Here is a 23,991-nt window from a genome sequence, read left to right on the forward strand (position 1 = left end):
AGCACGACGTCACGGAACTGATGCTTGACGCATATCAGTTTAATACTGGCATAAATCACTTCGCCCTGAACAGAGGTACGGAAGAATACAACAATTTCTGCGATATTATAAAGTGTCCTGGTTTCCCGAAACTTCAATTATCACTTCTCGTCAGTTTCTATCAAAGCCAAGACTATGAGATATATGACAAAGGATACTTGCACGATGCCCTTTATGAAACAACCGATATGAGACAGTTTAGCTTCCACACGGACTTTGCTACGAATCGACAACCTTGGACAATTGACATGTACAATTACACGTCGCTATTTGACGTCTTCCCCATCGACCGATGGCAGCAGCTCACGCACTTCGGGCTATCAAACGTTCTAGTAAAACAAACCTATCTCATAAATTTCTTGTCAAAGTTGCCGCCAACCGTACAAAATGTTGAGCTGAGCTTTCTCACTTTCATGGAAGGTGAAGGCCACTATATAAACTTAATGGAAGATATCCGCGATAAGCTCGATTGGAAACACCGACCTTTTGAGCGAAGGATCAAGATCTTCGCCAAGATATTTTGCTATTTGTCGTACTATGGCCGATATGTTTGTGTTGACAAGGAGCTCGAAGAGTTTGTCTACAAAGACGAGTCGCAGCCGTTCCAACTTAGGCAGCCCGGTAACCGCTCTGATGTTGACCCGGCTACCGGCGTACTAAAAGACTTGTTCAATCCGGCTTGGGAACGTCCTAATGATTATTCTGCAGAGAGAAGGTTGGTATTTCCACGACAGCAGTAGCTTCGATCCGGCGATGAGCCTGGTACCAGACCTCCATCACTTTCCCAATACATAACTCTGGACTCAATAAAGAACCTTTTGGCTATGGAATATTAAATAGCCCAACTCCATCAATATGATATTATCAAAATTGGCTGAGCCTCCACTAATGGCTTGTCAAATATTTAACTTACCTTGGTATCACAAAGCATGGAACAGATGCCAAGGTTTCAATTGCCTCAGCAGGCCTGCAATCAATGGGCTATTGATTAGAAGTGACCTGGGAGCGCAAGACCAACTGAGTGACAGAATTACTGGATAGGTACAGAAAATGGAAGACGTCACATGGGAACAATATGATACCAACAGACTCATCATGTGGCTAATGGGGAGGGGGATTGGAAGCTACTGGGTGATAGGATATTGAGTCCTAAATGAAAGGACATCGAGGCAATTTTAAGAATGTCAATAATAAGAATAATACTAAGGAACTTACTACTGGGAAGTAACAAACCTAGATAAGACTTGGTAATATGGGATATGTGCTTAAAGTACATGCAAAGGTTATGTTCCTCTAGCTTGACTTTGGTTCTGGTGCATAATATCTACCCAAAACATCAAAAGTGAAACACTATGCTCGCTTCTTGCGAATTGAAACTGAGCCATGGGCAGTTATGTCGCCTTTCGCATAACCTGAGTGGTAGGTCACCCAAAAGGTGTGCAGTGTGTGACAGTGATTCATCGACCCACCTAACTCAAGGCACATCTTCTCTCAACTCAACACGTAAAAGAGTGATCTGACTTTAGCTTCACACATCTCTCGCACTTGTATTCTTTACCTTTTCTCCATAAATCTTCCCCTTCAACCCTGCACATACCTTGCAACCAATTTGCTACTAAAGGCAACATCTCACTTCTTCCATCAAGCGAGCGTAACTTCTTCCAGAATCACCCAATCTTAAGAGTATCGCCGCAGACATGGATACCGACATGGACACCGACGTGGATGAATTTGCCCCTCCGTCGATTCTTGAGCGGATGCCAAAGCGCATCCTCCCGTCGCTCATCGAACAGCTGGATCACGAGGATCTGGAGACTGTCACTACTCTCTCGAGGCGAATTCGGCGAAAGTTCCTCCCAACTCTCCTACGAGAAGTTTTCTTCAATGGCAGTGCGACTCAGATTGCCTACCAGCTTGTATCCTTTCTCGAGGAGAAGCGAGAGCCTACTTCAGGTCCAGTTCACGAATACGTTGAGTATGATATGCACTTGTGTACCGTGTTGGTTACCCATGAAGCACTACTAACCCGGCTGCAGGACCGTTACTTTCCGCCTTATTCAAGACGACGGGGAAGGGGAAATCCCTTCTGTCCTTGGTGCTTTCGGCACGCTGGGCGACTTCTTTCGCCGAGCGCCTCAGCTCCGGCATGTCTTGTTCTTTTTCGCAAAGTCAACGCGATTCCAAAAAGCATGTTTCGTCAACCTTGTAGGCGACACATGTGACTGGACGCCCCTGAAATCACTCTCGCTGGATTACGCGGATCTAATGATCGTCAATGCAATGACCCGTGGCTGTAAACCACAGAACCTGGAATCTGTGTATATGACCATGCGCCTCAAGTCGGAAAAGTACGACATGCTGAGGAATCGGCATCCACAGCTGAAACGGCTGTGGATTGTTTGCCGATACCCGATAGGGCACGGGGAGCTGTACAACAATTCTGCGTGGGATATCCTGCCCGCGATCAGCCAGGACTTCAGAGGACTGGAGTGGCTCATTCTTTCTGAAGTTTTCACCAGAGATGAGTGCTTTCTGCGCCGTCACTTCGTATCGCGTCGTGACCTGACGAAGCTTGTAAGTCGAGCGTAATCAGCTTTCGTGAGATGGATCTTGCTGACACTCTCCGCCAGCTCAGAGCTGTAGACGACATGGCATCAAAATTGAACGAAATGCCCAAGCTAGTTCGTTTCGCCTTTCCCCTCGACCAGAATACGATGTGCAATCGTCTTATGCGCGAAGATTGGACATCGTCCACCAAGGAGCCTCTCAGTCACGAACAAGTGGCACAGTGGTACGCGAGGCTGATCCTGCACATCTCTCGATCAGTTCCCCGGCTGGAGCAGATCTGTGTCACTCATGACTATCCATTCTTCTTCCAGGGGATCAAAAAGCCTGGTGAGCGCGAGGTGACGATCACCGAGTGCAGTATGAGTGAGCTGGATCGAGACTTCGAGTTCCCCGGCGGTCTTTTACACTGAGTTCGTGGGTTATCCACAGAGCACAGGTTACGAAGCCTCTTCCGCTTTAATAACCCAAATGACTCTGCACCGTTCAGAGAAAGTGCTCTGGCCACGAAATTGATGAGAATGGATAATCCACATTGAGGCCTGAAAGGGGCCAAGAATGTAGATATAGCGCAACATAGGCATATACTCGGCAGAATTGCTGTTCTTTTGGAGGATTGACGATATCTGTGGGAAGTCTGGACCTCGGAACTACGCGAAGAAGAGCTGATTTGCTTTTATTGTGGACAGGATTTAGTACAACGTTAGACATATCGCTTATACTCAGAAGGGCCATATCGCTAGTTACGAACTTTTACACGAAAGGTACTACATTTAGCTACTTGGATCCGGCAATGGTACTCGACTCGTATCTCGTGAATTCAGGCCCTCCCTTTGCCGATTTCTTGCAACCGGAAACGGAGAGCTTCAGCTTGTGTCTCACCTTAATAAGCGTAGTATAACGTCGACTCATTCTCAGACTGCCTGATCTTCTTATTCTCCTGCTTGAGCCAAAATCTCATTCCCCACGCACCAATTGCAGTCGCGACACTCAAAGCAGCGCTTGAAGACATGGCCATGGTGTAACGAGGTTCGTCGGAAGAAGGCCACATGTACGGAGTCCAGATGAATGATGCGACGGCGATACAGTTGACGATGGCGAGAGAGCAAGCTTTCTTCTCTTTTGTTTGAGAGCAAGTGGCAGAGACCCAGCCAAGAATGATACTGTTGACTGCGTATGTACCGATCGAAAAGACGCACATTGCGACTACACTTGTTAGTGTCCATGTTACGAATTTATCAAGTTCTGAAACTCACAGTATCGGGCACCAGTATTGAGCGTCGCACAACCAAGGACGAAGCCAAAAACTGCGACAGCCTTCGCAATGGTAATATGCCTAAACAGTCAGTACCAAAACAAGCCTGGCATCTGGAGGAACTCACCATGTTCTCTCGTTAAACCGACCAGAAGACCATGACCAAGCAATCGAAATCGCTCCTGCAATCAAATAAGGTGGACACGTCAAAACTAGGGTAATGGTCTGATTAAACCCCAGCGTCTTCACCGCAGTCGGGAAGAAGTTCTTGAACCCATTCGCACCAAGATGACAATGCTGCATGACGACGAAAAGCCAAACCTTGGGGTCTTTCGCGGCTTCACGAATACCAGAGAAGCTTGTGGACTCGCCGGCATTTCCTACGGTGTCGCGTTGGGTTCGCTCGTGGGCTAGTTGTCGTTCTTGCTCTGTCAACCAGTGTGTTGTGAGAGGCTCGTCGGGTAGGACGAAGAAGCCGGCCAGTGCGACGATGAGGGTTACGGCGCCTTGGATGATGAAGAGCCATTGCCATCCAGCGAGATTGGCCTAAGACGTTAGTGAATGCCGAGCGACGGTGTTAGGGACGTACCATTCCGTCCATCTCAAAGATGCCAAGGGCGATCAACCCCGCAAAGGCAGTTGCAAGAATGTTTCCAGTATACAGAATCGAGATACGAGTCGCAAGTTCTTTGCGAGTGTAGAATCGCGCAAGGATATACAGCGCACCAGGATAATACGGCGCCTCAGTAATGCCCAAGAAGAAGCGAGTAAGCAGCAAACCAGTATAGTTACGACTCAACGCCGTCAAGCCACTGATGATGGCCCAAACCGTCATACAAGACGCCATCCATATACTGGGTCGAACGCGAGTAACGACCATGTTCGCTGGAATACCGACGATGACATAACCTGCGAAGAGGATCGAGACGCAGGTCTGATATTGGGAGCCGGTGAGGTTGAGGTCTTTTTCGATAGTATTGAGTCGAGCGAGGGCGATGGCATTTCGGTCCTGGAATGGTCAGCATTCACGAAAAGACACTTGATGGAGGAACTGACGAGGTAATTGAGCCAGTACATCAGCCAGAGAATAGGCATGATCCACCAGTCGAGCTTTCGCACGAGGGCGATCTCACGGGGGTCAGTCTTTTCATGCGCGCCTGAGTAGTCGCGTGCCTGGGGGGCTGTCTTGAGGACCTCCTCGACCTCATCGAGAGCACCAAGGTCTCTTTCTCGCTTGTCCAAAGAGTGACGAGTATCCATTTTTTGGCTTTTGTGGTAGTTGGTTGGCAGATGACCGTCATACAATGCGAGGGCGATCTCCCTCTTTATACACAGCCTCACCCGGCCATTCTAATGCCACCGTTCCATCATGCAGTTACAATCTTCCCCGACATCAAGGTTTCATTGCATGCCACTCGTTGACGTCAATCCGCAAAATACCGTATCCTGTCAGCCATCATCTTCTCTGCGCCCGTAAAGCTATGCGGGGATCCCAATACGAAAAATCCATTGGATAGCGTTATTCTCGAAGAACTTTAATCCCCCTCCTCCTCCACGCCAAGATCATCTTGGCAGGCGGGGTAGCGACGCTTAAAATCATGCTTAAATGTGCAGACTAGGGCTTTCTTGGAAGGTGTTTGGGGGAAAAGAGTGTTGAAGATGTCTTGGCGAGAACATCGCCATTGTCTTGAGCGAATTATTTCGTCTGTTGGCGTCGCTGCCCATCAAGTTTCTCGAGATATGTCGGGAGCGATGAATTGTGCTTGAGAAAGCAGAGTTTGTGGCTGAAGTGGCTAGAAGATATAACGGAAAGGAACGACAGAAGGTCAATCTGAGTTTGGTTTGATGGGCGCAGAGAGGGATACACGAGTGATGAATACCAGTTCCCGCGATCATTACGGTGGGCAAGCCTATCGCTCTGACCTGAAAACCCCAACGCCCAGACTCGCTGGTCTGTATGAGGATGCATATCCCCGCAGATGCCCAGAAACGCCAAGTATGCAATCTTCCCCGTTGGACCAGATTATCATGTTTCCGGCTCTTCATCTAGCTTCCGGAGCGTGGTGGCACTGCGAATCCGGGACAGATTGTCGAATACTTACCGATTGGCTACCGGAATCTTCACACAAACAATCTTTGCTGGAACTTTCTCGTCCGCTATCATAACAAGATCTTGGCGGAAGGGCCAAGCCATATTCAACTACCGGCTTACGAACATCACTGGACCTAGGCACTGTTTTTGGCACTCTTATGTGAAGGGCTATCATCACACATGCTACTCTCATCCCACTCAGCAGGCTTTTGACAGTCCATTATACTACATCTAGGTAGGTGAATCACTGAGAACATGAATTCAATGGTAAGGATATGTATTGACTACTAGCCCAGCTATCTTCCAACAACCGACCAAGCAGTTACCATTTTGACGAGATTTTGTACAAACAAACAACTATATACAGAGTTATAAAAGAAGAATATGGTGATGACCAAAAGCAACTGCAACGATGCTCCCCCTCAAGACCAGAGATCTGATCCTGTCACGCAAGCCACGTTTAGCGGAGAGCGTTGACAACAGCAGTGTAAGCAGGCTTGGGGTTGTAGTTGGAGTCGAACAGAAGGCTGTCGTGCTCCTTGCGCCAAGAGTTCTTGTCAGAGACACCCCAGACGGTGATACCAATGCACTTGGGGACGTTGAGGCAGGCCTTGGTGACGGTGGCGTAGTCGTTGGCGGGGGCAGTGCGGATGTCGAGCTCGGTGATGGCAACCTCCTTGACACCAGAGTTGGCGAGGGCAGTGAGAGCACCCTGGATTTGGCCAGCGGCACCGGGGTCAAGATGAGTCTGGGAGCCAATGCCGTCGACGGGAACGCCCTGGCTGAGCCACTTCTTGACGGAGGGGACCATGCCCTTGGTGACCTTGGAGGCGCTGCCGGAGTCGAGGCTGTAGTCGTTGATGTACAGCTTGGCGTTGGGGTCAGCCTTGCGGGCGGCGCGGAAGGCAATGCCAACGTAGTCATCGTTGCCGAAGACGTTGTTGAAGTGAGAGTCCTTTCGGAGGGTACCGTCCCAGTCGAAGATCTCGTTGACAACGTCCTGAACATGTTAGCAAATTCATCTTTGAGAAGGTCGAGGGAAGAAACATACCCAGGCGTAGATCTTGCCCTTGTAACGTCCAACGACTTGGGTGACGTGGTTCTCAATGACCTTGGTCAGAGTAGCCTTGTCGTTGATGTTCTTAACCCACTGAGGGAGCTGAGAGTGCCAGACCAGAGTGTGACCTCGGACCTTGAGGCCATTCTGCTGAGCAAAGTTGACGACCTGGTCGAAGCTACCGAAGTTGAAGTTGCCCTGGCTGGGCTCGGTGGCGTCCCACTTGCCCGAGTTCTCGGGGGTGACGGCGCCAAAGTCGGCCTTGATGACGGCGGTGTCCTTTGCGACGCCGAGCAGGTTGGGATCGGTGATGGTTCCGTAGTAGAGCTTGCCCTTGTTCTTGATCAGCTTGTTGATGCTGTCGGCGGCCTGGCGGGGCTCGATGGCGGTGGGAATGGCCGCGACCAGCGAGGCGGTGTAGAGGAAAGAAGACAGCTTCATTTTGGAATAAGTTTCTTGTGTTGTAGACAGAGATATGTGACAAAGAAGGATAAAACGTTTGATTTGACCTGCAAACGGTGAATGAAGCTGTGAAAATGTTGTAATGAATGTAGTTGTTTGAGTGATGAGAATGCCAAGTGCCAAGAGAGGGTGGACTAGATCATCTTAGATCATCTTATATATCTTGATCTGGTCGGTCCCTTGTCATCTTAGAGAACGATGGTGTTCTCGAAAGAGTCAGTGCCCGGGATTGATTTGTCCGATTGAGCTAGCCCCTTCTCAGTATTCGGACGGTGCTCCGAGTACCTAGGGCTGTTTCGAGATAGATTGTCGTTGAAAGGAGTTATGCCGAGACAGGGGTACGTGAGTCGAGGCGGCTCTATCTCCTGGATAATCTCCATATTGACGGAACTTTTGGCCTGTCTTGCGTTTTTGCATTACATTGTTTCTGGGGTGCATATACCACGACCCCGTAATTCGGGCCTTTGCTTTTGGCCTCACCGTCATCTGATGTACGGCTAAATGGTATGTTTTGTTTCGTGTCACTCTGCCGATGGCCAAGAGATCTACAAGAGTTGAGACGATATTCTGTTTACTTGGCGGACTTGTTTTCATCAACTTCAGGTGAAACTCGAACAAGAACTCAAAAGGCCATAGCTGAAGGGAGCTAGTATGTGTCAGTCCTGACCAACGCCCCACAGACAATGGTACTAGCAGGCCTGGCAGGGGTCTCATTTCGGCTGAATAGGCCCCTTGAGACGTGAGACCAATCCCGTATCAGCCAAAAGCACGAGCCAGATGCCCAATCCAGGAACGTGAGCTCGTTCAGCGTCGTTCCCAAGGAAAACACGTGGGTCACGTTTCATGTATGGGGTGGTGGTGATATTCTAGATTTCTGCCGAATCGAGAATCATTTTGGGGTAATATTTCTCCGCGTAAAGCCACCAATCGTTAGCATTGGGTAAACGGATACCGGCACGGAGAGTTGGACAACTTGCTCGATTCTGGTTTCATCTTTATAGGAGGTGGTAATGATGATTGTCTGACTCCTGAGCGGTATTCAGCTACGGGTTTGACAGGCGCGCATCAGCTGGGATCGACCGGGTGAATTGGATATCACCGGATATTCTGCTCACCATGTCTCGTGATCGTTCAAGGTTGAATAGGCGTAGCATGATAGTCATGTCAATATTGAAATTCCTCCAAAGAGAGAAGAATGAGGGCATCAACGTCGCATTGAAGAATGGTGTTCAATATGCTGGTGGATGAATTCAGTAATGTCATCATCGACTGCGCCTCTATGATTACCGCGCCTATGAGATTCGTGATGCAATATTGAAGGACATGTCATCATTTACAATGTGAACAGCGTGAATAGCGTGAAACGTATGGAGTAGATCACGCATTAGCATAAGGAAGTAAAGACGATAATCTTCCATTGGAAAAGGGCTCCGAAAAACTCGCAGAAAAACTGAAGATAAATTAACAATAGAGTCAAGATTATCAACTGAATCAATCAATCTCCAACAACGTCTTACGATGGATATAATATTAATATTCTTCTGTTAAATGTAGGGTAAGATATTGCACAATGCTTCACCATGTTTACCTATCTGCTCTATCTTATCTCATGCCCCACCGAACTGAACCCACTTTGCTATCGATGACTTCCACTGCCGCGGGAACGACGGGAGTATAAATACCAAGAGTCCGACTCTCTTCCTTCTCTGTAGATTCCCCTCAACTTCCAGTTCTTCATGCAATATTCCCACAAGACGCAGTAATTCGAATCTCGCCTGCACACTGTTTCCATTTCCTCGACCCGCCGTCACCCGGCTTTCATTCTTCAACAATACTTCACTACACCGACATCTTCACTATAGCCAGCCTCGATACTCTGACCCCGTGCGACTTGAGTAACTAGGAAGAAGGTGTGATGCTAAACTTTGACTGCTTGTGTCGGGCGCAAGACAAGACTACTGAGAACATACTTGTCTAAACAGCCTACCCGGCAAAGCAACGGACTATCTGCAACAATGCCCCCCCATCCAAGTTGACATGATGTAAGGGTAAACATTACGCGCCCGACCGTAAAGTCGTAGTAGACTCTAGAACTAGAGTTCACGAAACTCGAACGCCTTGTGTGAATCCGGATGTGGAGTCATCAGGTATGTCACTGGTATTGCAGTAACAGTGACAACGATAGTCAAGGATACCGAAGTACGCCATAAGTTGAGTGAGATGATTCAAGCTCCTAGCCGTAGGTCTGAACGGCAAGTACATACTATGTATGTATCTATTCCGTAGTGTCCACCTTGCATTGTCTCTGACAAACTCTCCCCCTATCTTTGCCTCCCGAGTCCCATGCCGCGTAATCAATCGCAATGCCAAGCCCGTCAGACTTACATGCGAAAGTGTATTCTGCTGCCCACGTCTGGTCTGAGATCTATACCCATGCCAGGTGTAATGAGATGCTGCTCCTTTCAATTTGCCGCACATCTTCCCGCCTGCGCAGAAATGCGATGATGCGCCACCATATCTTGAACTTTCAGTACCAGTTGCTTGATTGGTGGCTTTTAATTACGGGAGCGCTTAGCTGCATATGGCCAGGTCATTGCGGCTCCTTAAATCCCCACGAGTGATCTCTAATATGATCACTGTGCATGAGCTATGCCGGATGAAGAGCGTGATGGCTGCTCTGTGCTTTGATCGTGGTCCAGTCTATCTATAAGGGGCGCGCTTATCGTAGCACGTAAGCTGATAGAACCCTGCTGAATATCCCAATATCCTTCGGAAGACTTGCTTACCTGGGCTGCAGGCGAATATGCTCCCATAACAGCGACATTATGATCTGCGTCAGCTTTGCAAAAATGTTTGTTCTCCCCCTCATGCCACCGCAAGCTGAAGCAATGCTCAAGGGGCTTGGAATAAATACGAACTGCCGACCTGAAGAGGTGCGACACAAAAGCAATGGCCTGATGTGATATTCCTTGTCTTGCGAACAGACATGGTTCCAATGAATCGGGACCTTGAACGAGCTCAAACGAGACCTAGGCTCAATTGGGATTGGTATAAGGAGCACAGGCAAGCCGCAGCGAGACTGGCTAGCCGAATTTAGAATGGTTGAAACGTCTGAAGTGGTGGGATGTCACCTAACAGTTCAATATACGTGAAACAGAGGGGACTTGTTAGTGAGCCTCTACTGCCAACGGCGACATGTGTCAAGGTTAGCATACCTGTATGGTTATTCTCAGGTTCAAACTCTAAATAACATTAAAGGTATTACACTGCAGGTGCAAGATATTAGCTTCCGCTTAGCACCTCAGTCCACGGAGCCGCAAGATAACGATAAGACCGTATCTCACTTTGGCATCTCATTGGCCAAACTCAATTACTAAACCCCAAGTCAGCAAACCTCCCCTGTCGTCGAAACACGATGAAACTAGAGAGTCAGGGATCTCAGCAAATCACGTTGATCCGCCGAGAAACTAAACGTCTGGAGTAAAATTGAAGGTCCATCATTGAAACACGACAACAGGTGGAAACAGGTGGAAAAATTCCACGGTTCAAGCCAAGACGGGACATGGCAAACAGGCCACCATGGGCCTTGCATTTTTAAGAACTTGAGACAGAGTTAAGCGTAAACGGTAAAGCAAAGCAAGCTTATGTACGCTGAACCTTGTCGAGCATAACCTTGTCCCGAACGACGACTCCCACAACACGATCATGATGAGTTGGTATATAAACATCTTCGACAGCCCTCCAGACTGAGAAGAAGCATCCTTTTCCAATCAGTCCATTTCATTCTTTTCAAAGAGCTAGTCTCTCACTTCATTCTTTCAACCTAACATTCATTCTATCAAGTTCGCTTGCGACTTTACCATTCCAATCATTTCATCATGAAGACCACCACTTATGTTTCCGCTCTTCTCGGCCTGGCCTCCGCTGTCAGCGCTCACTACACCTTCGACAAGCTCACCCTTGGTGGCCAACAGGAGGGTACTGATAACCAGTACATCCGCAAGCACCAGAACGGCTACATGCCCACCAAGTTCAAGGGCATTCCCGATGGTTCCATCTCTCCCACCGACAAGGACTTCACCTGCAACAAGGGCTCTACCCCCTCTACCGGCGTCTTCAAGGTCAAGGCCGGCGACGAGATTGGTCTCAAGCAGGCTTTCGGCGGTACTGGAATGCAGCACCCTGGTCCTATCCAGGTCTACGCTGCTCCTGTCAAGGACGCTACCAGTGACAGCCCCTATGACCTCAAGTGGTACAAGATTCACCAGGCTTTGATCTGCAAGTCTGGCAATGCCGAGTCTCTCCGCTCCACTGCTTGGTGCTCTTGGGACGAGGACTCTGTCCACTTCAAGATCCCTTCTACTCTTCCCGACGGACAGTACCTCCTCCGTGGTGAGCACATTGGTCTCCACGGTGCTCACGCCGGCGAGGCTGAGTTCTACTATGCTTGTGCTCAGGTCGAGGTCACTGGTAACAGCGCCACTAGCATCCCCGGTACTTCTGTCTCTATCCCCGGTGTCTACAAGCAGGACGACGCTGCCGTCAACTTCAGCCTCTGGGGAAGCTCTACCTCTTACGATGTCATGCCTGGTCCTGATGTCATCCCCGGTGGTACCATCCGTGGTTCTGCTGACGGTGCTGGCGGTGATGTTACCAAGACTGTTGAGGGCGGTTCTGACTCTGGTTCTGACTCTGGCTCCGACTCTGGCTCCGGTGCTTCTCCCACCGAGGGTTCTGCTCCTGCTTCTACCGCCCCTGCTTCTTCTACCGAGTCTTCTGCCGCTCCCGTTGTCCCTGAAATTCCTGACTCTCCTGAGACCACTCCTCAGCCTACCCCCGTTGCCGCTGAGACCACTCCTCTCCCTTCTGCCGGTAACGGTACAGGCAGCGGATGCTCTTCTGGCTCTTACAAGGCCCGCCGCCACGCTCGCCACTTCGCTGCTCACCGTCTCTAAGCGTGTGCAGTAATGGAAATGATTGGATGTCAGTGATTTGACATGATGCACGCGGGACGTGGTGTTTTGAAGTCATGTCATGCGCTGGCGTCTTGGAGGAAAACTTTATTCTGGACTCGATAAGAAGAGAACATTCTTCAGCTTTATTTGTAAACTAGATACATTTCTTGTAAATATAATCTTCCTGGCTGAACTCCTTTGTGCCAATTGTTTGTGAATATCTGTCACTGCTAATGTTGGAGAATTAAATCTCTCGCGTCCTCAGTCAGTGAATGTTTAACTAGTACCACAGGAAAACCATGTGGCTGAGGGACAAGCATGTATCATCTCTACAAGGCATCATCGGTCTTCTGTGAAGTTTTGTCAATTCAGTCTCGTACTGCCTCTTGGTGATTCATCTTGTCCGCCATCCCGTTGAGCCCGCGGGTCCCGACAGCGCGGGCTAGCGCTAACATTCCCAGAAAATGTAATGTGATGACATGGGTCTAATTTCTGGTCTTAGTACCGCCACAGCGCGATCTGACACGAATAAGCATGTTTCTGGACCACAGGCCCTTCGGCATATCCGTACATCCCGTTTCTGTCATCTGATGGCCAAATTATTCTCTCCACATCACCATCGACATATGTATAGTGGAGGATAAACAAAAGGCCTCGGTTATCGGTGTTTTAGCCGGTAATATGTTTCAATAGTATTTATGGCCGATTGGGACTTGTACGAATCTCAAGTTCGCAAATAAGTCTCAGTCTAGGCTTAGTTGGGAATTCAACAGGGGTCAATGGTTGCCCCTGCGTTAGTTAGCTTGTTTTAGAAAGCGGTCTCTGGCGGGAACATCTTTGACGATTGATTTGATTCGTGGGTAAATACAAGATCCTTGCTGTGTCTTAGCAAAACTTCGATCGTAGCCACGACCAATCACTCATTAGGGAATATTCCTCCAACAACGTCCTACGCTGGAGGCACGAATCCAAAGTTTGGACTACTTACGCTTCGACCCTACCCCTTCAGGTACAGGAATAGTACACGCCCGGAATACGTTCCAAGGACCATCGTCGTTCCCGACATGTATGCGGACTCGGGTTTGTAATCTGGTGGCAGCCAGAGTATCCTCTCACCATTTCTCATAACCCAAGCGGGATCGTGACCGATGTAATATGCTCCCAGTACGTTATTGTCAGCTTGACCAAGTTGAAGAACCGCATCAAGGTTGAGAAAGCTGGTTCCCATGCCGACATGCGGGAGCTCCGGACAAGGCTGGGAAAGAAACAGACTTTCCCCTGTAGATGTATTCCAGACCTGCACCTGGGTGTTCAAATCTGCCCCTATGAGTCGTTCGCCTCGAAATGCTAGAGTGCGTATAAAAGACACTCCGGGCTCCATCCCAGTTTTGATAGTCAGCTTTTTGAGTCCAGGGAGACAGCGAACCTCGATGGCTCCCCAGATAAGATATGCAATCTTGGAAGCGTCTGATGAAAAAGCGACACAAGGAAAGTCTTTCAGGGGAACGTCCAGTGTATACTGGAGAACTGCATTTTTCACATCCCAGATCTCAACTGTACCTGGCTCCGACGACCCAACAGCCAGTCGTTCACCGTTTGCAGAGATTGCGAGGCAATAATAACGCTCCCCAAGACAACTGAACGTCCGCTCCAAGGTGCCGACATGACGTAAAGGATTGGTGTTCCAAATTTCAACGGTTGTATCTTTCAATATCGCAAATACCGGGGCACTCGTCGCAGCTGCTACGAATGTCTGGGTCTCCAAGGGGACTTCTGGTTCTAGTGCTTCTTTGCAGACTGCACTCACCATATTCCAGATCTTGATGTCCCCCCAGCTATGGGAGAGTATGGTGTTAGCGTCCCTAAAAGGTGTCACCAAATCCACCCCCATTGGTCGTCGGATGGCTGTGCTGTCTGTCGAAGTCCTTGATGTAAGATCCCATATCCTGACGGCTGCTTCCAGCGACTGGCCCGCGAGCAAGGCTCCGTCGTCTGAGATAACGGGTCCAGCCATGAAGCGATTGCAGACAGTCTTGAACACGGCCCCGGTCTTCATGTCATGGACGAGAGTCCGATGATTATTCAGACTGACTATCAGCCAGTCCTTGTTGAGAGCCAGTTGGTCATGGACGATCGGCGTTTCAAAGCGCAGTGTATGAAGACACTTGTGTGACTCTGTGCTCCAGACCTTAACCATTTTAAATGCCGATGATAGTGAAGAGACCAAAGTGCCGTCGCTTGAGAATCTTACGATGTCATTCTCGTGTTGAGGTCCGAGGAAAGTCCAGGAAGGCTTTTGGGAGTGACCCCATTGTGAAAGAAGCATAAAGTTCTGAGCGATGGCCGCTATCCACTGACCCTTTGGTGACAAGAGTACAGGTCGGGGATTGTCTGGTATCTCAAACTCAGAGACGCACTTACCTGTGTCAAGCCTGTAGATTAACGCTACACTTTCAAGATAACGCGTACAGACTGAGCAAATAAAATTGCCATCATCAGAAAATGCAATACTTTCGGCACCAGATAAACCTTCAAGGGTCCAAACGCCTGCACCAGTGTCAAGATCCCAAACCCTGATCATATCAGGCCATCCAGCTGCTATTATTCTGCTGTTATAACATGCCAGAGTCGTTAGATATCCCCGCTTAAAGCCGTGACTTATGCTGCGCAGGCGAGAACATGACCTCGGGTCCCAAACTCTAAGATTTCCCATGTTGCAAATCGAGGCTAATTTGTTATCGGGAAGAAATACCAGCTGTGATAGTCTTTCATTAACAATCTGAAGGCTCTGGCTCTGTGGCCAGTTTAAATCTACGTTGGAGGGCTGCATGATATAGTCGGGGTAGTGACGGTCCTTGAGTGGAGTTGGAGCGATGCTCCCTTTTGGGCTGAAGATAGTTCCGGAATGGTATATCTGGAGAGGTGTTTCTTCTATGCCGGTGCGGAAATAGCGAATGAATTGTATTGAGTCTCGAATGAATTGCAGTACACTTGCTCCAGAAGTCTCCTGTCGCACTGGTCAGCATTGGTATCAAAGGAGTCTGATAGATGCTACCTACGTCAACCATACTTTGTAACTCTTGGAGTGTCCGGAGGGCATCGTCAAGTCTTCCGAGGAGACATAAAACCTCAAGCCAGTTCGAAAAATGACTTTGAAGAAAGCGATGCGCATCATCTTCGTCATCAACACGCCTGCCAGCTGATTTGAGATGGTGAATCCAATACAAGCATGCATACTGAATCTCGGCGGACAAATGATCATCGATAACAGATGGTTCAATATCTGATAGACTCTTCCCAGGTGACAAAATTCCACAGATATCAGCCTTTAATGTTTCTCTCATAAGACCCAGACATCTACTTGCGAGTCTGGCCTGTGTCTCCAGTTCGCTCACCTGTAGATCCCCAGCAGATTGACTCAGGATATAATCTCGGAACGAAAGATGGAATAGTCGGAGAGGGCCATCATCTTCAGGGACATCGATCACAGAACGCAAAGGGTCAATCTGGCTGGATATAGACCATGCATCAACGCCCAGAAGGTTAGCCAGTGGAACTATCGGCAGAGGACTAGCGAGCAGGACAAGAGATCCAATGATATCCAAAAAGCTTTGTCTAACCTCGTCCTTGTCTTCATCAGGCGCACCACTCAATATGAGGCTCAGGACAGGCTTGTACAGAGCCTCATACGCGGAACTGACTCTCAAGGACTTATCGATGATGAAGTCGATTTTATAATCAGGACTCTTTGCCCAGTGTCTATCACAGATCATGCGCACAAAAGTCGCAGCTGCGATGAATAGTGGTAGGGCTTTGTGAAGCAGTAGCTCGAATCGTTCCTCTCCAGGCCAGTCTGGGGATAACTGCATATGCTTCTGGCGATGAGTACGATTGTACTCTGCCACGAAGCTCCCCATCGCCTGATGGAGGTAGACACGGAAGTCGCTTTCTATAGATCCAACCTGGAGCTTATGAAGCACGATTTCTTTATGAAGCGGTTCATTCGCGAAGTGTCCCACGATATCAAGCTCTGGTCTGCTGGTGAGAAAGACTCGCAGTACCACCGGGCATGTCGCCAGTAATAGACGAAAGATCTCGCCACGATCTTGTTCGTCACACTCATCCAATGCGTCAAGAACGAATACAATAGGCTTAGCGAGCCCCTCGTCCTGGAGTCTGGAAAGTGGACTTAGGATCAGCTTCTGCCATTGGATTTGAATAGGTGCCATGTTGAGCGAGTGATCCTCCTTCACAACCTCCAAGATATATGGGAGAATGGGAGGGAGGTATAAGGCCAGTTGATATGCCAGTATTGAGAACAAATGTCGACCATTTCCTCGATTGCCTGCACCTTTCTTGAAGAAGAAGCTAGCGCCGAGGCTTTTGGTCTTTAGATTTCGAGAAATAGTACGTGAAATTGTGCTCTTGCCGGTACCAGCAAGGCCTGGAAGCCAACAGATGGTCGGACTTGAGGGATCGTGAGCCCATTTTTCTATGTCATGGAGAACCTGTACTCGCGTTCCCTGAAGACACAAGGAGTCGTGTGGGTGGTAAATATGATCGAAGACATCTTTGGGATCAAAAAGAAGATTCCTCAGCTGCGACTTGACCCTTTCCTCCGCCCTTTCACTGGAAGCGCGTTAGACTATGGCAGAATGCCTCGCTTTTGATTCATACCTGGACTCCAGCCTCATATCGACGATCAAATCATGCAAAGACCTGAGTTGGTCTCGGCTTTGAGAGCTATGATGTATTTCACAGAGTGAACCAGCGTCATGTAGCTTGTCTTTCGAAACATTGAGGTCTTTCAAATATCCGGTAAAATCCTCTAGGCGAAAGGCATCTGTGAAGGCCTTTGCTGCTGCTTGTTGGCGACGAAGAGCAAATACAAGAAACCTTATACAGTGAGAGAGCGCATCAAGAATTGTCTGTCGGAGGCTCGCATTTATAGGAAGGTCTGTGGAAGCGGATGAAGTGAGGTAAAGCTCGTGGTAAACGCTGCACTCGAAGACTAGAATAGTGATTTCGGCGATGCCCTCGACAATCTTGCCTCTGATCTCTTCACCAGCTGTAAGATTCTGAGCAAGATTAGCTTGATCTCATAGTACAGAAACTAGTTGGGAATGATGTACCATAAGAAGGAAGCGTATAGCAGCCCATGGGAGGGCAGCGGGGTTGGGATTCGTGCTAACAGCGATATCGCCAACAACAGCGAGTCGATTGAGATGCGGGACAATCTTTTCCATCGCTTCAGCCAACCTTTTCCGTGTACCAAAACGCTTCATCTCAGTTTCCAGTCTCTTTATCAAGGCTGGCAGGGTAATATGAGCATCGTTTGCTGAACTCTGTTCCTGAGCTCGAATGACTTCTGACAACTTTTCGCCGTCTTTTGATGCTTGGAAATTATCGATTGCCTCTTTCCAAAGCTGCTGGAACCCATATTGTTGACCATTGCATTCATAATCAGTTGTCGACACGGTGGCGGTAGGTTCAGCCTTTGAGGCTAACAAACCAACCGAAAAATTTTCTGATCGAGGATCTTTGGTACCTGCGACACTCACTGGAGGTACATGTATGGAAGATGCTGAAGCAGACAGCAAACCAACTGATAATCTGTCTGCGATGAGACATCAGTGATGTCCCCATCCTGATATAAGTACAAAACCTGGACGGGCTGGCACATACCCTGAGATACGAGTAGCATACTCCCAGCAGTTCCTGTAGGGTCACTGCTTGATTCGTTGCCTTTTCCAGGGTTGAGGCGCCTGATAAAGGCTCTCAAAGATGGCCGTTTTGAATCGGACATCGTTACTGAGCCTATGACCTGTCGCTGACAGCTAGAGGCTATGAGGGCCAGCGGGTGTAATAGTCATAGTCATTAGGAGTATGTGAGTCCGAAGAGGGGAACCTTGGGCGTGAAGGGCATAAAATCTGACCTTTGCCTTGATGCGATTGGTCAGGTATCCGTCAGGCTGACACGCCGACAGGGATGTGAATGCTGTTAGTCTTGGCAATGATTCTTCTGGGGTGAGCCGGCCATGATTATCTGAGTAATCTATTACTTTTTATCTATTTGACTGACATCTCCGGTCTCATTATTGCTTTCTAGACGTGGAACGAATCGCGGTGTATCATCGACATATTCGGAAAACAAGCAATTCAATTTAAAGCACCAGCTGTCTGGGAGACAACGTGGCGATACTACCAGAAAGCTATACCTAAGGACTGAACGGGAATAGAGGAGAGACTCGCCCAAACCCCACAGCTGCAGACAACTAATATCAGGAGAACATCAGACAAACATCAACCATCCTCAGCCAAACGAGCGACTACAGTAAGACATCCCCTCTCCCCCCTTTGGACCGCACAAAGAGAACTGGCAGGCCTACTTCTCAAGGCAGACCTGAGAGTAGTAGGTAGCAAAGGTAGTAGCCGCAGCAGCACAGCAGAAGATACTCTCCTGATTAGCCTTAGCCGCACAAGCAACACAAGCAGCCACGAAGTTGATAGAAGAAAAGTTGGCGCAAGATCGGCAAGAGCTAGGATGAGGCGCACTATCGCAGCTCCAAGAGTGAACGCGGCCAAGAGTAGCATCCTTGATCTGAGGACAGTTGCGAGCGCGAACCTCAAGATCACGGCTGTGAACCTTCTCAGCGTCAAAGGACTCGAGAAGGTTCTGCTCCTTGGAGATGGCGACGATGGGCTCAAAGTACTGGTCGAAGAGGGACTCGGGGATGCAAGCGGTGGGATCGTTGATGTAGGTGCTTGGGATCTCAGGGAGCTTGTAGTCACCGGTGCCATTGAGGCTGGTGAAGGTATGGCCGAGGGCTTGGAGATGAGAGAGTGTGATGCAATGCGGGACCTCGCCAACTTTGTAGGTGACCTCTGTGACCTTGAAGGGGGTCTTTTCGAGGGCCTTGTTGGGGGTAGTGCTGGCGAAGGCAGCGGTGGCCAGGGCGGCGAGGATGAGAATGAAGCGAGCCATTGTCAAGGACTTTTTTTGAGAGTTAAGAAGTGAGCTTGGGTATGAATGAAGATGTTATGATGGTTGAGTGAGCTGGCAATGTGGACATGAACGCCGTCTTAAATAGTTCCTGTCGTCCACGATGTCCTCATCACCGTTGCCGAACTTGATACTCGACAAGTTCTCAACTACCGGTGAGTTTCTCACAGCCTGGAGACTTCTCATCTCCATCATGACATTCATGAACTCACTCATCGTCGGCCTCGGCTTTCGGCAGTTCACACACTACTGACTCGAAAATAACCCATGATATCTCTCAATCCACAAACAGAACACGAGTTGATCTTCCTCGCTTCTATCCTCATCTGAAATAGACTGGAGGTTTGACTCTCACTATCATCTGCCGGTATAAGATGAGCCGATGAAGTGAGTATAGTCTGATGTTCCTTTGTTCCTTTTTGGAATATTGCATATTATTAGATCCGCTTTGACAGTTTCACCCGTGCAAGAAGTCCATGCTTGTGATTGGGCCGCTGCTATAGGTCAGTTATGGGAGTCGTGCTCGGTGTTCGATTGGGCAAATAACCTCACACCGAACCCCCACGTGGGCTTCGTTTTGGTATGCTTTGCGGGCCGCTGCCAGCGACGGCACGTTGCGATGGCCCCGTCGCCAATACAACGGCCCCTGGTGATATATACGAAACAAGCTTTTTCTAATGCGAAGAAGGTTTGTAGGATTTCATTGCCTGCATATTCCCCCCCACTGAGGCGGTGCCTTGCATCATAACCAATGACAGGCTCGCATTTAAACACGAACCTGAATACATCACGCTATGTCAGGGGATAGACAGGACTATCTTCATTGAACTCTATTATCCGCGTATAGAACATCGTATCTCATTCAATGCTTATAGGCTAAGATACGGATGGCTTCACGAGAATCTAAGTTTGGGAGGTGAAACTTATGATACCGATGAGCCGAATGTGAGACTTCCTGTTCGGCAATTGCTTCAGTCATGATGAAGTCGGATAGTGGTAACTTCCATGAGCCGACCCGCTATCCGTGCGAACGAGGTTCGCCAGTTGCCTGACAAGACGGTTGCTGAAGCATGAGGTAGAACTGCTTGGGAGACTCTGAGATATAAAATGATCAACTTTCCCAGCCTCTTTTGCAACTCACCACTCTCATCACCTGCAACACCACTACAGCAAGTTCTACAGCTCCCAGTCCTCAAGACTCAAACATCCCATCCAAAATGAATACTCTCAGCCTCATCATCCTTTTCTTCGGCGCGTAAGTCATCCGCTCCCTCCCGCAACAACCAAATCTGACCCACCAGCGCTATGGCCGATATTCACCACAACTGTGGCTGCACCGTCCGCGGCACATACAGACAGGATCTCGGCCAGGCTGCCTGTGCCCTCTGGGGCTCCAACCAGCCTCACACCCACTGGGACGGCTACTCCGTAAGTACCCAGTTCATGGACTCACAGACCATGCAAACTGATTATGCAGTGCGTTGACAAGGGCTACGGCCGCGGTATCGACGGTGCTCCCTGGGAGACGACCTGCAAGCAGGCTTGGGATATCAACTTTGGCGGCAACAGGGATGATGCTTGGGGCAAGTGCTGGCACTAAGCTGACTGATGCCAATCTTTGGGATCAGTGCTTCTTTGGCTCGGAATGGAGATCGCGTGATTTGTTCTTTTCTGCCTGCCAACATTCACATGGCTTCTTGTTACTTTAGAAACTATGTAGCACTCTTCTTAGTCCTGCTATGAGCTTATGGCAAGAACTTTGCCATTGAATTTATACTATACGCAATGCTTGAACTATCAGAACGTTTTAAGGCACTGAAACTTAGGGACACCTGATGTGTTGGTGAATAGCGGCGACATTCTTCCAGACCAATCGGTGTTTTCACATAGCTAATATCGGCTATAGAACGGTGAATGGTATTGCGTGTATACTTAGATGCTGAAGTTTTTCTAGTATTGGAAACAGGTACGGAAAGAATACTAGAAATATAAGGTCACGGATGACTGCCTAGAGGAGTAGGGCCGTTCGTGAAGTGAAGCGAGCATGTCAATTGTTGATGGTAACGGGGACTACTATTTAACATGGGGTTGACTGCCGCCTACACGGCTAAGGTCCAGTCTGCGAACACAGGTGACGAAGTCTTGCTATTCCCATTAAATCACGAATCGCTTTTTGAGAGAAAATAGCAATGAAAATTGACATTAGTGGGTGTCAACCTGATTAATGCGATCAAATCGGTCTTAGCATCAGTAATGACATAACTAAAGCCAAAAAGAGGCTCTTCTATCTAGTTATAAGTAACTTCATGATATAGCACGGCTTCCAACTCCTGCATCCCGACGAGTTGACTGGAGATCTGTAGGGAATTAATGTTCAGTCTAATTTCAAAATAAAGTCAAAATCACTTACGTTTACGCACAAAGAAAAAGGTAAGCCACGTGGCTAGGGACTTTGATCCCAAGTCATAATCTGACTCTGCTTTTTCTCCGGTAAGGGGAGGTGGTCGCTCAGGGAAAACCCGCGTAGGGACTAACCGCCTGGGCCCGCTATCGTTGACTACATCCAAAGCACACATTCTTTCGAAAACAGTCCTAATACAATGTTTCGGTCTCTGATTCGCTGCTAGTTGCGTGGAGAGTCTACAACAGCCGACGATGACAGAAGCGATTCCGCTTGCCATTGCTGTTGCCACCGAGCTCCCGGATACTGGGTCAGAAAGGCTCGACCCAGGTCCAGAAGCATCGATGTCGACACCTGGGAGAAGGTAGTCAGATGTCTTTTCAGTTCCATACTCTGTTATCCTTCCAAAGTCATTGCATGGAGCTGTTGGAAAGATGTTGCTTAGTTGTTTATTCTTGTTGTACCATGCCGGCCAAACAACTTGTTGAATATGACCTCTATCAGCCGTGCTGCAAATGATAGCGGTGCCCTTGGCGTCAGCGTCTTCCATGGCCTGGAATAGTTCGTTGCTGTTCCCGTATAGTACAAAACTGCAGTTGATGATGTCGACTTGCTGTTGCAGTGCCCATTTAATAGCCTAGTTAAGATATCAGGTATCTAATACTCGGAAAGAACCAGAAAGTACGGATAGCTGTAAAGAGTAAAACATACATTGGTAACCGAACTGATGTGAAAAGAATTTCGCTTCTCAGCAACCTTGCAAATGACCAATTCGCACGTGGGGTCAAGCTGCGCGATGATATTGGCCATTTGGGATCCGTGGGGGTCGCTTGAAATCCACCATGGGCTTTCTAACTCTCTCTCAGGCAGGGAATTCGTTACAAAGCTTCGTCCGGTGACTTTTCGTTCGGACCCCGGGAAAAAGATTGAGCCAATGCCCGTGTCTAGAATAGCGACCTTTGTTCTTGTCTCACTCTTTCCAGAGCTACTGTGTCGTGACACATGCCCATCGATATAAAATGGAAGGAAGTATTGCAAGCTTGCTATCCTGACAGGTTTTCGTTTGCTTCCCATGTTAGACCATAGTTTCCGGAAAGAGGAACTGACTTACAATTCTGTGCTTGAGATTGGTACCTTTGACGCTGGTCCTGGACTAGACCAGGACATAGTGTCAATGGTTGCTCTTTTCATTGCTTGTGGGCCTGGGAATAACAGGTTTCTTTCTGTGGGAAATGTCATAGGAAGGGGCTTGGGAAGTTTTGGTCCCTGTCTTTTGAGTGTTGTTCTCGTGTGTGAAGTTACCCAAAATTGCCTCGCCCGCCCCCTTGCGTAAAAGTGCTTGCAAGTCTTGCTCGCCCTTCTGCAAGGAAGGCTGAGCAGCATAGAAGCATGGCCATGATAAAGCCTTTGCAATCCTATGTAAAGCTTCCGAATGCACTGATCGACTCGCTTGCCTGATAGATTGTCCTGTGAAATACGTTAGTCTTAGAGATACTTGACAGGTCAATTCAGGTTTCAGTGAGACAACTGAATTTCGTACAGTTAAGATGGTGATGTGGATCGCTTCGAGCTGCGAACTGTTAGTATGGATAATGCACCAATGAAGAAGTGGTAACAGTACTTTCTTTAGTCGACAAAGGCCGTTCTGCCCTAGCCAATGGTCCAGAGAACCGAGGTTACCACTGGAGTACAAGTGAAGCTCTTTGACTTGAGGGGCAGCTCGGTAAATGGCATATGCAGATAAATCTGTACGACGCCAATCCAGAGTTGTAACTCGAAATTTCCGCAGAGACTTCTCTATGTCTTCCTCACTATGTGGCTTGTTTTGTGAATCGTCAACGCGCACTTGAAATATTCGTCTCACGCCTTTACACTCGTAGAGCCAGTCAAGAATTAGATTGACAGGAGGCTTGCCATGACATGCCGACGTGGGCAATATGGGCAGCTGCACATACTTTAATATCCTTTCGAAGTCGATACCGAAGCAGGGGGGCTGCTTCGTAGATTGATGACTATTTAAATGCTTCTGGCGATTCACGTAACCCTCAATACTTTGCTGAATGTTTTTGATGGTCGAGCGGAATTCGTCGTTTTTCTCAGAATCTTCGAGGGCTATGTTTCTTTTGTGGAGCACTGACTGAATCGTGGATATAATTTCTGGG

General features: G+C 48.6%; 7 protein-coding genes across 7 annotated transcripts; 3 read left to right on the forward strand and 4 right to left on the reverse strand.

Annotated features, from left to right (window-relative positions):
* Nucleotides 1-1,736: 1,736 nt before the first annotated feature.
* J7337_011006 (uncharacterized protein) lies at nt 1,737-3,017 on the forward strand (the record flags this gene model as incomplete). The annotated part of the gene is made up of 3 exons (XM_044828557.1): nt 1,737-2,014; nt 2,076-2,613; nt 2,670-3,017. 3 exons carry the CDS (start codon nt 1,737-1,739, stop codon nt 3,015-3,017), a joined length of 1,164 nt encoding a protein of 387 aa, XP_044677111.1.
* Nucleotides 3,018-3,487: 470 nt separating this feature from the next.
* J7337_011007 (uncharacterized protein) lies at nt 3,488-5,119 on the reverse strand (the record flags this gene model as incomplete). The annotated part of the gene is made up of 5 exons (XM_044828558.1): nt 3,488-3,810; nt 3,861-3,940; nt 3,987-4,405; nt 4,449-4,868; nt 4,916-5,119. 5 exons carry the CDS (start codon nt 5,117-5,119, stop codon nt 3,488-3,490), a joined length of 1,446 nt encoding a protein of 481 aa, XP_044677112.1.
* Nucleotides 5,120-6,411: 1,292 nt separating this feature from the next.
* Nucleotides 6,412-7,449, reverse strand: J7337_011008 (uncharacterized protein; the record flags this gene model as incomplete). The annotated part of the gene is made up of 2 exons (XM_044828559.1): nt 6,412-6,951; nt 7,003-7,449. The coding sequence occupies 2 exons, from the start codon at nt 7,447-7,449 to the stop codon at nt 6,412-6,414; spliced, it is 987 nt and encodes a 328-aa protein (XP_044677113.1).
* A 3,899-nt stretch (nt 7,450-11,348) lies between these two features.
* Nucleotides 11,349-12,425, forward strand: J7337_011009 (uncharacterized protein; the record flags this gene model as incomplete). Its single annotated transcript, XM_044828560.1, has 1 exon — nt 11,349-12,425. One exon carries the CDS (start codon nt 11,349-11,351, stop codon nt 12,423-12,425), a length of 1,077 nt encoding a protein of 358 aa, XP_044677114.1.
* Nucleotides 12,426-15,608: 3,183 nt separating this feature from the next.
* On the reverse strand, nt 15,609-18,231 carry J7337_011010 (uncharacterized protein; the record flags this gene model as incomplete). The annotated part of the gene is made up of 5 exons (XM_044828561.1): nt 15,609-15,624; nt 15,663-17,054; nt 17,103-17,503; nt 17,558-18,042; nt 18,111-18,231. 5 exons carry the CDS (start codon nt 18,229-18,231, stop codon nt 15,609-15,611), a joined length of 2,415 nt encoding a protein of 804 aa, XP_044677115.1.
* Nucleotides 18,232-18,810: 579 nt separating this feature from the next.
* On the reverse strand, nt 18,811-19,410 carry J7337_011011 (uncharacterized protein; the record flags this gene model as incomplete). Its single annotated transcript, XM_044828562.1, has 1 exon — nt 18,811-19,410. The coding sequence occupies one exon, from the start codon at nt 19,408-19,410 to the stop codon at nt 18,811-18,813; it is 600 nt and encodes a 199-aa protein (XP_044677116.1).
* Nucleotides 19,411-20,645: 1,235 nt separating this feature from the next.
* J7337_011012 (uncharacterized protein) lies at nt 20,646-21,028 on the forward strand (the record flags this gene model as incomplete). Its single annotated transcript, XM_044828563.1, has 3 exons — nt 20,646-20,683; nt 20,730-20,856; nt 20,906-21,028. The coding sequence occupies 3 exons, from the start codon at nt 20,646-20,648 to the stop codon at nt 21,026-21,028; spliced, it is 288 nt and encodes a 95-aa protein (XP_044677117.1).
* Between the last annotated feature and the right edge of the window lie 2,963 nt (nt 21,029-23,991).

This window comes from Fusarium musae, chromosome 8 (assembly GCF_019915245.1).
Source record: "Fusarium musae strain F31 chromosome 8, whole genome shotgun sequence".
Taxonomy (NCBI): domain Eukaryota; kingdom Fungi; phylum Ascomycota; class Sordariomycetes; order Hypocreales; family Nectriaceae; genus Fusarium; species Fusarium musae.